Here is a 14,873-nt window from a genome sequence, read left to right on the forward strand (position 1 = left end):
GCTGTTCAGCATTAAATAATTTTAAACAGCGGAAAGTTTTTAATTTCTTAACAGGGTTTTATTCTTAGCTAGCAGACAATAATTCTTTTAAAACAAACTTGACTATATTTTAAAAAGGAACTTTACTTTAAAGAAAACCTAACTTAAAGTACTAAAAAAAATTTATTAGTATATTGATGATGAAATAATAAACGTAGTAGGGTAAAGAATAAGATTTTTAAAAATGTTAAAATATAATTAAATAGTTGGTAAAATAGCTCTGCGAAACACTTCCGGACAGGTGATTAAAAAATTACTTTTAAGATTAAGATGATATATAAGATGTTGAGAAATTTGCAATGATGTAAGAGATGCTTAAAAATGTTTACAGCGTATTTTTATTAATATTTATAAAAAATATATTCAAGAAATTGATAAATATTTTATTCCAAATCTATTCAATCGTATGTATATTATAGAAATTGTATCAGTTATTGAGAAAAAAAACTAAAAACTAAGAAATAATCACATTAAATAAGCACAATCTGGTGTATAATAATATTCTATCAGAAGCATGCTTTTATAAAACTCGACATTCGTTGAATAAAATGGTTTTTATTCAATAAGATGTTTTATTCAAATTTCTTTACTAAATTGCAAACAGAATTTTAGACTATTAAAAAAGAAGCATCGTATTTTATAGTTTAAAAATAAATAAATAAAAAGATTTGCAAACGATTATTAGCGAAAAAAATATGAATGAAATTTTCGCTACGCGCGCTTAGTTAAGTTCCTCATAAGTTTATCACATTTTAATATTTATCGCCCCACTTAATCATTTCTTCATTGTCGCAAAATTATTTTTTTTTAAATAATTAATTTTAATTTTTCTCATCTTCTAATAAATAAAAACAGTTGAAACTTTAGATTTTTCAATTGAAAAATATGTTGATTAAAATGGTGTAAAAAATGCATACCTCATAATTCAACTTTTTTTCATCCTCACTTTAATGAAATAATAAAAAATAATAAATAATTATTAAAAATTATTTTTTTCACGAAATTATCTTTGGGTAAATGAGTTTTATGAGTGGGTGCAATTTTTTTGGAATTGCTTCATTAGTTTTTAAAATATGACTGAAAACGAAAAAAGCGAAATTAACATTAAGGGGCCCGAAATTTGAATCGCTCTCCTGACCAAACTATGGGGACCACATTTCCCAGATTGCGGCTACCCGTATATTTTGAAGATAAGGACTCCAAATATGCAAAAAAATTACATGTTTATTCGGAGAAAGTACGGTTTTGTGTGGTTTTGTGTACGTTTTTGTACAGTCCGCAAAAAAAAAAAGGATATCACCCTGAATAACTTTCGTTCTAATGATCGGATTTTCACGAACTAAGTGAAAATCCGATCTTAGTTAGATCAGTCTTAATGGTTCCTGGGGGTGACCTCAAATATGCTAATTAATTAGTGCTAACTATTAATTAAGTTACGAAATCAGACACTAAAACGTACTTTCTCTGAATAAACATACATTTTTTTTACATATTTGGAATCTAGACACTTGAATTAGGGGGGGTAGACAAAATTTTGAAAAAATTGGGTTGTAAAATGGGTAGCAATAAAGGTTTATATATTTGGCGATAGTCCAGAAAACCGCCAAAAAAAGTCGCCAGCGCAAATGAATATTTTAAGATAACCCATTGACTATTTCAAAAGCTTAATGCTTAATTTTACTACGTTGCTAGGCAACCTAGTAAAAGAACTCTGAATGTTAAAAAAAATGAAATAATGTTCTGTGATTGTTGGGAAAGGTTTAATTAATTGTTAATAGAAAATATCTCGAAGTTTCTAGGCGATAGACAATTTTTAAGCTGATTTCTGTCCAAAAAGCAAAAAAAAAATTTTAAATCTCCTTTGAAAAGAACATTTGAATTGATTTATGAATTATTTATGATTTTTTAAGTTTCTAGAATTAAAATACATGAACTTTTTATCTGATATTATTTAGATATGTTGTTTTTGCTATATTTATTCGAGGATTTCTTACTAAAATCAAATTGACATAACTTATTATAGCTATATACAAAATTTTAGGGATAATCATTTTCGCAGATTTAATCGAGTCTTCTAGGCAAGAAAGTTTGAAGAAACAAAAAGTGCTTGAAAAATAAAATGTAGATTGTATAGTAATTCTAATACACATTCACAAGGTTTTCTGTAACTTACGATATTTCTTTTTTCTATAACTCAAGGAATTTCTGAATGTTTAGTGGCATTTTAAAAACATTGAAACATGTTATATTTAAGAATAAGATATTGAAATAATGTGTTGCATATTGTATGATTCATTGTTTAAAAAATCGCTTCATTCTGCTAGATATTTAGGTAACATGGTTTTCTCTGGATGAAGATGATTAGCAAATAGCATCCTTATATTTCGATACATTCTGAAACCTACGTTCGCAAATTCACCATAAAATGTCGTACAGCATATTCTTCAATTACGATAAGCTACATTTACCCCCGAATACTGCTACTATGATTATTTTTGTTTTCGTATATATATCTGATACTCTCTTTTTAAGCAGAGCTCTTAAGATACTGAAATGGGGACACAAAAACCTAAAAGATAAAATATTTAATTTCATTAACTCAAAATATCTGGTCTCAAAATTTTAATTTTTAAGTTAAATATAACTTTTACAATATTGATGCTATTACGTTTTTAAAGACCACATAAATCCTGTTAAAATATAGAAATGCTTATGTATACTTTAACGAGCGTAAAATCCTTATCAAAATAATGATCAAGACTCAAATGTAAAACGGTATAATTGATGATAAAAACTCACAAGGCCTCAAAAAATATGAAGAGGGAAGTAAAAGTCGACATGTTTCGAGCGTTCAAATATAATCGCCCATTATCAAAACTTGTCAAGCTTGAATAACTTGTTACTTTTATTATTGGACAATCAAAACATGTCTATTTTTATTATCATCTATTATTTTTTAAATCAATGAAGTTTTTATATTTTCGATTCAGTTTCTTGGGATTATCTATTTAGTTACACAACATATTAAATTATTTCTCTCGATATTAAAATAAGTTTTACATCAGCTATAGGCACAGGTTCTTTGATTGAAAAAAATAATAATTCACTACTTTGTAAAAAAATCAATGAATTTTTTTTTTCTTTTTTTTGCTGCAAGCCTTAAATTTCAAAAGTCGAATGTGAAAATGGAATGTCCCCTAGCACCAGGAATCGAAATTAAATAGTTTCAAGGACAACTATTTCAAAAAAGTTTGCGTTTCCGTCCAACTCGAAGTTGTTTGAAAAGGTATTTTTTATATATCGATTCCAAAGTTTATTCTACATATATTTTAGGGTATACTTTCGGAGTATTTTGATCGAGTTTATTTTTACACCCTTATTTGCTTAAAATTATTAAATAATTTGCTTAAAATAAAATATTCAAGCTACGTGATTTAATGCATTTATAGTATAATAGTAAACGGGGCTTCCATCGCATATCCTTAACCTTGATACCGCTATCATTAAATAAATGGAATAAGCTTAGATAAATAATAAAATTGTTTTCTCGTTATAATTTTCAAGGAAATATGTTTCGATCAAACAGATTTCATTCTGGAAATAGCGAAATTATTGAGTAGGTCCCTTGGAGCAATATCATTCTTATCCTCGTTTGACGAAATATAGGAAAAATTGGTTTTCGCAATTTCTGAAAAAAGTATGTTAGCCTTCTTGCCACATTTTTTTTTATTTTTAATCAAAATAAGATCGGAAATTGCGTATTTTTTATTGCATTTTTTTTAAAAAATCAGATGGTTCTAAAATTGGCACGGCTTCGGAATCTTCTTACAAATTTCAATTTTTATTAATTCCTGCTCAACAAAATAAGGCATTTCTTCTGATAACAAATTATACTACAATAATATCTTGGGAATCGTGCTAAAGAAAAAAATTAAACAAAATAGTTTAGCATATTATCCGGAAAAAAACTACATGTAATAATAAAGAAAGAGTAAAAGATATAATGAAATAATTATTGAATCACGCGTGGTCAGATAATTAAAAATTTAATTTCACAACTAAGATGTTAGGACGACATTTAAGATACTGAGATATTTTAAGACGCTTAAAAATTTTGGCTACGTATTCGACAGCTTTTTATGTTCGGTATCTTTAGACTGTTTGTAGTGACTTCTAAAGCATCAACACTATTTTAGATAATCTATGTTGAAGTCACAAGAAGCAAAACAAAAAAAAAGACTATCAATGATTTATATTTCTTTTTCGAAAAAAATAGTGTGCTTAGTAAATAATCAGCTGTTTTGCATTAAATAATTGTAAACAGTGGAATGTTTTTAATTTCTTAACAGGGTTTTATTCTTAGCTAGCAGGCAATAATTCTTTAAAAAAAAACTTGACTATAATTTAAAAAGGAACTTCACTTTAAAGAAAACCTAAATTAAAGTACTAAAAAATTTATAAGTATATTAATAAAGAAATAATAAACGTAGTAGGGTAAAGAATAAGATTTTTAAAAATTTTAAAATTTAATTAAATAGTTGGTAAAAAAGTTCTGCGAAACACTTCCGGACAGTTGATTAAAAAATTATTAAACGATATATAAGATGTTGAGAAATTTGGGATGATGTGAAGTATGAGTAAATATGTTTACTACGTATTTATAAAAAATATATTCAAGAAATTGATAAATATTTTATACCAAATCTATTCATACGTATGTATATTATTGAAATTGTATCAGTTATTGAGATGAAAAAACTAAAAACTAAAAATTAATCACATTAAATAAGCACAATCTGGTGTAAATCATATTCTATCAGAAGCATGCTTTTATAAAACTCGACATTCGTTGAATAAAATGTTTTTTATTCAACAAGATGTTTTATTCAAATTTCTTTACTAAATTACAAATAGAATTTTAGACTATTAAAAAAGAAACATCGTATTTTATAGTTTTAAAAAAATAAAAATAAAAACATTTGCAAACGATTATTAGCGAAAAAAATATGAATGAAATTTTCGCTAAGCTCGCTAAGTTAAGTTCCTCGTAAGTTTATCACATTTTAATATTTATCACCCCACTTAATCATTTCTTCATTGCCGCCAAATTATTTTTTTTTCTCATCTTCTAATAAATAAAAACAGTTGAAACTTTAGATTTTTCAATTGAAAAATATGTTGATTAAAATGGTGTAAAAAAATTCATACCTTATAATTCAACTTTTTTTCATCCTCACTTTAATTAAATAATAAAAAATAATAAATAATTATTAAAAATTATTTTTTTCACGAAATTATCTTTGGGTAAATGAGTTTTATGAGTGGGTGCAATTTTTTTTTGAATTGCTTCATTAGTTTTTAAAATATGACTGAAAACGCAAAAAGCGAAATTAACATTAAGGGGCCCGAACTTTGAATCGCTCTCCTGACCAAACTATGGGGACCACATTTCCCAGATTGCGGCTACACCCTATATTTTGAAGATGAAAAATCCAAATATGCAAAAAAAAATGTATGTTTATTCAGAGAAAGTACGTTTTTGTGTCTGATTTGGTAACTTAATTAATAGTTAGCACTAATTAATTAGCATATTTGAGGTCACCCCCGGGAACCATTAAGATTGACCTTAAGTTCGTGAAAATCCGATCATTAGAACGAAAGTTATTCAGGGTGATATCTTTTTTTTTTTGCGGACTGTACATCTCATCAATACATAGTCATTTTTTTACTTTCTCTTTCTAAAGCATTTAAGGAAATACCTTTAAATTCAAAGCTTTTTTCTCTGATAATATGTGAAAAAAAAATAATAGATTTTGTTTGAATTTCTTAAGCAGAAATCAGGCTAAATAATAATTAAAACAGATGCAGTACTGCCATATGCTAGAACAAAGTTATAAAATATGTCTTAGAATGAAAAATATATATTAAAACACTTTCAGAAATTGACTAAAAAATTTAAAAGTCAAATTGATTATCGAATTAATTTTCAACCCAGAATAATGAAATTGCTGACTGCTGAGGAAGTTGGCATTTATATATTATACTTATTTTCGATTCCTAAATGAATTAACTTTTTTCTTAGCTTGTAAGTCATTTTTAAAACAAACTTAAGTTGTAATTGTACAAACATAAGTGATAATTTAATTAAATTGATATGCTTATTTTTTTGTTTTTCGTTCGAAAATGAATAAATTTTTTGCGGAGCGTTAAATTTACAAAATTGGTCACTTATATTTATTAACTAGGCTTTAAGTGGTACGCTAACCCATTACTGAACTAATTTGTAAACTTCTTCACAGTATTATAGTTTCCAGTTGAAAGCATTAATAAAGCAATATATATATATATATATATATATATATATATATATATATATATATATATATATATATATATATATATATATATATATATATATATATATATATATATATATATATATATATATATATATATATATATATATATATATATATATATATTTATATATATATATATAGATATATATATATATATATATATATATATATATATATATATATATATATATATATATATATATATATATATATATATATATATATATATATATATATATATATATATATATATATATATATATATATATATATATATATATGTATATATATGTATATATATATATATATATATCAAGTTCAAAATGAGGATAAAGCAAAGGAAAATTATAGACATATGAAAAAGAGGGGGAAATAATAATGAAAAAAATAACAAACAACTGGTAAAAAAAAGGATAAATTTTTTTAAGAAAAACCGGAAAATTGAAGATTTAATCTTTTCATCAGCCCACACGATTATATCCGCGAAAAAGAGAGCCTTCTGATATTGTATCAATATAGCCAAGGCAAAATATATTAATACAATAGTGTAAGGAGCACTCAAAAAAATTTTTTACGAAAATTACAACAAGTAAAATAGAACACAATAAGTAAAAATAACACGTAAAAACTGAAAATAAAATAAAATAAAAAGAGAAAACAGTATAAAACAAAATCTCCAAAGCGAGTTGCGAAATCAGATGTACTTACATGAACGGGAAATTTTTCAAGAATGATTTAAAAATATTTTCGCAACAAGATTGCCAGATTACAAAATATGAAAACAAAAACTCAAATTGAGTGTAACTAGAGGAACTTAAAGTGCCGTTCTTACTGCATTGCTGAAGTGATTTGTTATGCTGTGCATTGATTTGTTAGTTACCAAGGATGGGCCCGAAATGGATGTGCGCAAGGTAATATTATACTGGATAATTTAAAAAGCTGACCATAAATAATTTTAGAAAATAAATAAATATTTATTTAAGAAAAAATATGAAATAGAAAACAGAAACAGAAATGGCCTGTTTTGCAAATAATTTTACCCACGGATTTGCCCGAAAAGGATTTGCACAGGGAAAAATTATAAAAATTAACAAGGAAAAATTATTTTAGTAGATAATTTTAGCCACGGATTTGCCCGAAATGGATTTGCACATGGAAAAATTTTATGGATTAATAAAGACATTTTTAGTAGATAATTTTACCCACAGATTTGCCCGAAATGGATTTGCACATGGAAAAATTATAAAAATTAACAAAGAAAAGTTTTTTTTAATGAATAATTTTAGCCACGGATTGGCCCGAAATTGATTTGCACACGGAAAAATTATATAAATCAGCAAAGGAAATTTTTTAGTAAATAATTTTGACCATGGATTTGCCCGAAATGGATTTGCACCTGGAAAAAATATACAAATTAACAAAGAAATTATATAGAGAATAATTTTTTCAACGGATTTACCCGAAATAGACTTGTACATGGGAAAATTATATAACTTAACAAAGAAAATGTTTAGTAAATATATCCACAGAAATATACGATTAATTCAGTGATTTCATATAACATTTTATTACTTTAGTTGGGTATCCATTGTTATTTATCAAATTTTAAAAGAGTTTATCGATTTGTTTTTTTGGATAAATAAATATTACTGCATATTCTTTTAATTCTGCTCATTTCATTAAGTGTGGTATTTAAATAGATGCTCATAGAAACATTAGAATTCCAAGTAATTAATTTATTAATATTAAAATTAAAATGATTTATTTTATCGCATAAATCAACAAATTAGATATTTTCTTCTTTTATAATACCCAAATCCAAAAAATTTAAATTAATATTATCATCATGATTACGAAGCAAGATTAATTCCTCGTTGTAAATAACATTGAATAAAATAGTATAATCTTGAAAATTAAAGATAATTAAGTCTTATATATATCTATAAACAAAATTTAATACTATGCGGTATTTCTGAATAAAGAATAATTATCCTAAGATAAAAACTATTCTTTATATGTGTCGATATCGCAAAAAACATATTGTTGAAAAAGATCATGAAATAAAAGAAAAATGTAAAAAGTAATCAAACTTACCGGTGTGTAGCAAAATGCGGTTTAGGTTTAAAAGTACAATAATTAAACAGTTAACAAAATTCGCGAAGAGGTAAAATATTTGAAGTTGTGCTTATAGCTTGAATCGAATAAAATAAAATTAATAAATATATATTTGATCGAAGAAGAAGAAAAAATTTTAAAGTAAAATATTAGTGCTTCCATCTATGAGAAAATTTAGTAAAAATGTATTTTTCGGAAATAAATTTATTAAAACCCAAAAATGGAGAAAATGTAATTAAAATGATAATAAAAAATTGCTTAACGGGTTAATTTAATTAACAGACCGAAAAGGAAAAAAGCATTCATCTTCATTCCATCATTCAAAGGGTAACTTATTTAAAAGTCAGTTCTGTACAAATGGATAGAAAGCCGTTTATAGACTTCATTCATACATCCTTACATAATATTACAGTATACACTTTTCCATCTTTCATAGGGTGACTTATTTAAAAATCAGAGCCAGCACATATGGATAGAAAGCCGTATATAGGCTTTATCTTTCATTCATACCACCTTACATGATTTTAAAGTATACACGTATCAGCTGCATTCATTTGGGGTGGTTCTTTATGAACCAGAGCCCATTCCACTTATACGAAAATAATAATAAAAAATAATGAAAATAAAAATAAATAAATTAATTAATTAAATAATAAACTGTTTATTGTACTGGACAATTAAATTAATTTTAAGAGGCTACAGATTAACAAGAAATAACTTAAAAAATATTTAACTCATCCTATATAAAAGGTCATACATCCAAACTATTCCGTCCAGTGGCTTTAGGAACAGTTTATCGTAGTTAGTTCCTACCTTGAAAAAATCAGAGTTCATTCTAAAAGCAGAAAAATTAAATAAAAATTTAAAATTAATGTACCAAGTTTTTTAAGATATTTTTAAAATGGAATTTAAGAAATGAACAGGGAAAATGGCTATTAATAAAATCGTTTTTATATTTATCAGTGTCTAATAAAAACTCGTTATAATTAGAATTATTCCTGTAAAATCTATGAGTTTGATTGGTAATAATATTAGAAAAAACCTTATTGGCTAAGTTAGAGTTAAAATTAATGCAATTTTTTATTGGAAAGTTAAATTCATTTCTTTTGTCAAAAAGTTTAAATGTAATATTTTTTATCTTCATTAATATTAAGAGTCAAATCTAAAAAATTTGCTGAAGAATTACTATTATTTGTTTTATTAAGAATTAATTCATTTGGATAAATATGTTTGGCTAGAATATCGAAATCATTCAAATTAATAACTAATAGATCATCAATGAATCTGAGAAAGAAAGAATTAATTGGAAGATTAACATATGATTTTACAGACCCATATTATTGTAGAGAAAGAAAAATGTTGCAGATGTTAGTACTAAAATTATTACCCATTTGAATACCTTTAATGTGTTGAAAAAAGTGGTCATTAAAGAGAATATAATTGTTGTTAAGGTAAATATGTACTAGAAAGTTCCAGGTGTCTTCATTAATAATATCACTGAAATTAAACATGCTATGAATTTGAAGAAGGTCATCATGAATTTTATTTGTTGGAAGGGAAGTATATAGGTTTTCGAAATCAAAACAGTGAATTGAATCAACATTATTTAAAGTTTTTAGTGTATTTAAAACCTGAATGCTATTTTTAATATTCCAATTTAAAAAATTATTATCTTTAGTAAGCTTATTAATTTTGTTATAAACTTTTTTAAGAATGTTCTCAAAGTAAATACCGATTTTTTTCATGCTACTATTAACGACACTAGCAATAAACCTGAATTTGGTTGGAGTCTTATGGAATTTTGGATGGACAAAAAGAAAAGGAAAATTTTTAATATTATTTGGTTTAATTTTAAGTCTTTCATAGATAGCATTAATTTTATTAATAATAATATCACTGTTGGTGTTAAGTTTTTTGTATGTTATATTGCTATTAAGTTCATTGGAAAGAAGTTGCTTGTAAATAAATTTTCAAATGATTGCAAAATTATTCTTAGCCTTATCAACAGTGGTAATACAAAATTTATTTTGAATATTTTTAATACCTTGTTTTAGAACAGAGTTAAAAATTAAATCCTTATGAAAAACTAATTTGTCCCTTTTAATACTGATTTTAAAATCTTTAATGATATTCTCTCTCCATTCAAAAAAGCCTTCAATTTGGAAATTATGTTTGAAAGATAATTTTAAAATAAAATCATCGAGATTTTTAAAAAAAATATAAATTACTTTATTTTTAGCAGTTGGAAAGGATGGTCTAAATTTAGAACCTAGAGAGATTAATTTTTTAATTTTATCATTATCAATAATATCTAAATCACCTGTAATAACATGTTTATGGAAGGTATCAAAAAAAGAAGCATATATATATATATATATATATATATGTGCCACTTCTTTAAAATCAAAAATTAGCACAACGTTTGGGGCAAAATCTGCAATTCAAAATAACAAATAGTTTTTAACAACCTTTTAATAGCTAAATATATTTTACAGATACCTTCATACGCTGAAAAATTATTTCATTAAAAACTTGAGTTTGTGTGAAATTGCATTTAAATTACACATTGCAAATTTCGGTTGTATCATTTCCGATTTCATCCTTGCAAGTGTAAAATATCAAATTTATAGTAAATCAATATTTTATTTATTTACCCTTGCTATCTAATCTAAAGTGCTGTTATTTATTTTCTGTTGAAGTCTAAAATTTAGAAATTTTAAATTTTACAAAAATTGTCTAAAAAGTGATAGATAGTATAAAATTTTATTTAATCTTACCAAACTTACAATCAGAGTTATTTTGTGTTTCGTTATAGGCTGAACAGTCACTTAATTTATTTTGAAGTCTAGAATTTGGCATTTAATTTTTTTTAAACTGTTCTAAATACTTTGTTTTTAGAAATGTTAATCTGTTCATCAATAAAAGGCTGATAATAAGCAATTTTTTTTTACTTTCTATTGAAGTCTAGAATTCGGCATTTTTGCCTTCAAAAATGCTCTCAGTGTAATGGAATAGTTTAAAATGGATATATAATATAATATTTTATGCAAAACTACCAAACTTACTTCGGTGTTATTTTGTCTATCATTAAATGCTTAGTAATTAAAGTTGCCAAACTTGGTTTTGAATAACATTGAGTTATTTGAAGCATGCCTTATTGTCAAGGAATGAGTTCGTATAGAAGAAAGAACAGTTGTGAAATGAAACATTATCTATTGTCTTTTGATCAGACTAAACTAATCTCTGTAATCACCTGAAACACCTAAATCCTACTGTCAATTCCACTTCAGGAGATTAAGTTGAACGACAGCAACAAGCTTTATTCTGGAATTTAGCTTTTATTAATCTACCCAACCAATGTCAGTAGGTTTGATTAAAGTAGCTTAAATGTCTCTCTTTAGTAAAATTTCAAGTTAAGTATGGCAATTTAAAGTTTAACATTATGGTTTATGTAACTTAAAATATTCCTTAATTAACAGGCAATTAAATATTGAATAGTATTTTAAATTTATATCACATTGAATAATATTTAAAATTTATATTATTAAAGACATTTAAAGTATTAATGTTATTTTTCAGTAGAAGTTTTTGGCCATTTTTAAAGTTCCTGTCTCGACAAAAGTGTTCAAAAATATATGTGTGTTGCTGCCATCTGAGTGAATAAGAGTATAGTACTCTATTGCTCCAAGATAACGAATTGGATAGTGTAGGACTCTATAAACTCTTCATGCGTTGAAGGTGATAGAGGAGATATTATGGTGTCAACATTGGGACTCGAACCCCAGATCTGTTGTTCATGAGATTAACAGATTAGCCTGCTTGGCTGTACCCAGCTACAAGGAACGAAACGTCTGAACGAACTAAACTAACTGGGTGCACCTAGTTGGTGAATTAAATTCTAGTTATTTGACCCTATTAGGTAAAAGCAGTTAATAAACGATTTTTCTCACAGTTAAAAGTTTGAGTACCATTTTAATTATAGCTACTTGACTGCTTTGTTTGAATATGGTAAAATTTCTTGCATTGTGCTCTACATTCAGTTTCAATTATGACATTTATCCATAACATTGGCTTTGTAGTTTTAATGATAGAATAATAATTTTGATCCTGACGATAATGCTCTAAAATATGTCTGTTTTTTTATTGTGCGTGTATTATTTAGGTTGTGTGATAAATATGTGTGGATTACTTGAGGTTGAACCCTAAAAAGGAGCTGTGTGCTAAACCACGCCAAACTGTGTCAATTTAAATTAGCTTCGTTTACTACTTTTGTTCATAGCAAGGGCTTTGTTTCAATTTCAGCGATGGAATATTTGTTCCGTTACCAACTACTATGTTTGAAGATCTTGCACAGCGCTCACTAATCCGTGTACTATACTGCAATTGCTATTAAAGATATAACCCTAAAATAAGAGATTTGGGTTAAGTCGTGGCTAATTGTATTATTTCATTGTGCTTAGAATGGCAGAGTGTTCAATAAACTTGAAATTTATTTTTTTTGTTTTATTCTCAAATTTTTAACTAACTTTTTACACTTATTTTTCATTCTTTTTCTAGGAAGTGCGTTTGAAATTGGTTGAACCAAAGTGCTACTCCTCAAAACATTCAACATTGGAACATCCTATCAGCCTTGCTGGTACTGAGTATGAGACAGTGACCTTTTGCAAGAATACCAACAAGCTCTTTGGCGTCAGCCCCAGCGATATAGACAAATATTCACGTGTTGTATTTCCCGTGTGTTTTGTCTGTTTCAACCTCATGTATTGGATCATCTATTTACATATCAGCGATGTCCATGATGAAGGTATAGTCCCCCTAGGGAGCAAGTGACTATTCCAAATTATCATTCTTCATAAAATCTTACATAAGGTGAAAGTCATGATAACAAAACATTCAGGATTCATGTCTAAATGAATCTCTTACTAAAACTCTTAATGTGTGTGAGTGTGTGTTTGTTTCTACAGGAAAAATACCTTGCACTTTTTTTTCCTTTTGATTTACCTCATCACTTTCATGTGTTGCATTTAGACTAGGATAAACCACTTTAGAGGCGAAAAGAAATCATCATTTTTTAAGCAAAATGTAACACGAGAAATTGATAAATGTGTACTTCAAAGAAAGTAATATTTTGTTTATAGTTTATTGCTTGCGGGTTTGTTTCGCGCTACTATTTTCAGCGCAAGAACCATCAAAACTTAAGTAGTTCTATACGGATTAGAGCAGAAAATATTTACGGACAAACATTTTATATTTCCTTAAATAATTCAGTTATGTAAGAATGTGATAAAAAATATTATGTGTTTTTATTATTCATACTTCATGTAAATGTATATTTATCCCATTGTGCGTTGGTAAATCGCTCATATTAAATAATGACTTATGTTACTTCATGCTTCAGAGCTTAAAAATATATTCATATTTTATTTGTAGATGATGAAAATTCGTCAGTTTAAATTATAGTTTTATTACATACAAGTCAAAAGGCAAACAGCACATGGCAGTACTTATTATATTTCAGAAATATCTTATTGCGTCACGATAATTATATAATCTTTATGATAAGTTGATCATAAGATTATGTTACTGTTATGCTGAAATATGCATAACATATTTCCTAACATTTTAAAAACCAAATTATTCTCTTATGTAATACTCTTTCAATAAATAAAAATCATTAAAATAATCTGTAATCTTTTTATACCACAACCTTGAATTGAGTGCAGAATAAGATCTATTTTTAGAGATTCCTTCTACATCTGCCTAACACATCAGCATAAAATGTGAAATCCGTTATACGGTTGCCAATCTTTTGGGTTCATTAAAATTCTTTATTATTTCTCACGCTTTCTTTTCCGCCAACACATTTGAATGCGTAAGGCTAAGAAAAAGAGGTTAGGCATTAAATTTAATCAATTAATAGCCAATACATGGATTCCTTAACTTTCCTCAGGTATTATTGCTAAACTGGTGGTTCGGTGCAAATATTTCACCACAGAGTAAGTAATAATTAACTCCTCCTTATGATAATTAACTCCTGCTTAAAAGTTAGTTTGTAGTTATATTCTCATTAGCAACATAAAAGTTGGGTAACGTAAATCAGAAAAAAATACAAATGTAATCATTAATTTTTTTTTTATTTTTAATGTTTTTTTTTTTGCTTCAATGTTTGCTCCTAGGAGAATGGGTTTGCTCTTTGTTCAATCTTGAAACATATAGATAACTAAACTGACTGTTTTGAAATAATTTTGTAATGTTTTACAGAAGGTTGCATTGAAATAGGAGCTTTGATTTTTTTATTAAATAAAAAGAAACATTTCAGACATTTTTTGAAACTATTTCCAAACTTTCAAATATTTTAAA

General features: G+C 26.1%; 1 protein-coding gene across 1 annotated transcript in view; it reads left to right on the forward strand.

The window, feature by feature from the left end:
• The window catches only part of LOC107450611 (gamma-aminobutyric acid receptor subunit beta), a 410,218-nt gene extending 395,926 nt beyond the window's left edge, over positions 1–14,292 (forward strand). Inside the window, exon 8 of the mRNA XM_071187317.2 lies at positions 13,071–14,292. Coding sequence (XP_071043418.2) covers positions 13,071–13,343 — 273 coding nt within the window. The 3' untranslated portion in view covers positions 13,344–14,292. The remainder of the gene's footprint in view (positions 1–13,070) is intronic.
• The last annotated feature ends 581 nt before the right edge of the window (positions 14,293–14,873 follow it).

Source organism: Parasteatoda tepidariorum, chromosome 11 (genome assembly GCF_982258835.1).
Source record: "Parasteatoda tepidariorum strain Cologne lab strain chromosome 11, Ptep-v5.0, whole genome shotgun sequence".
Lineage (NCBI taxonomy): Eukaryota > Metazoa > Arthropoda > Arachnida > Araneae > Theridiidae > Parasteatoda > Parasteatoda tepidariorum.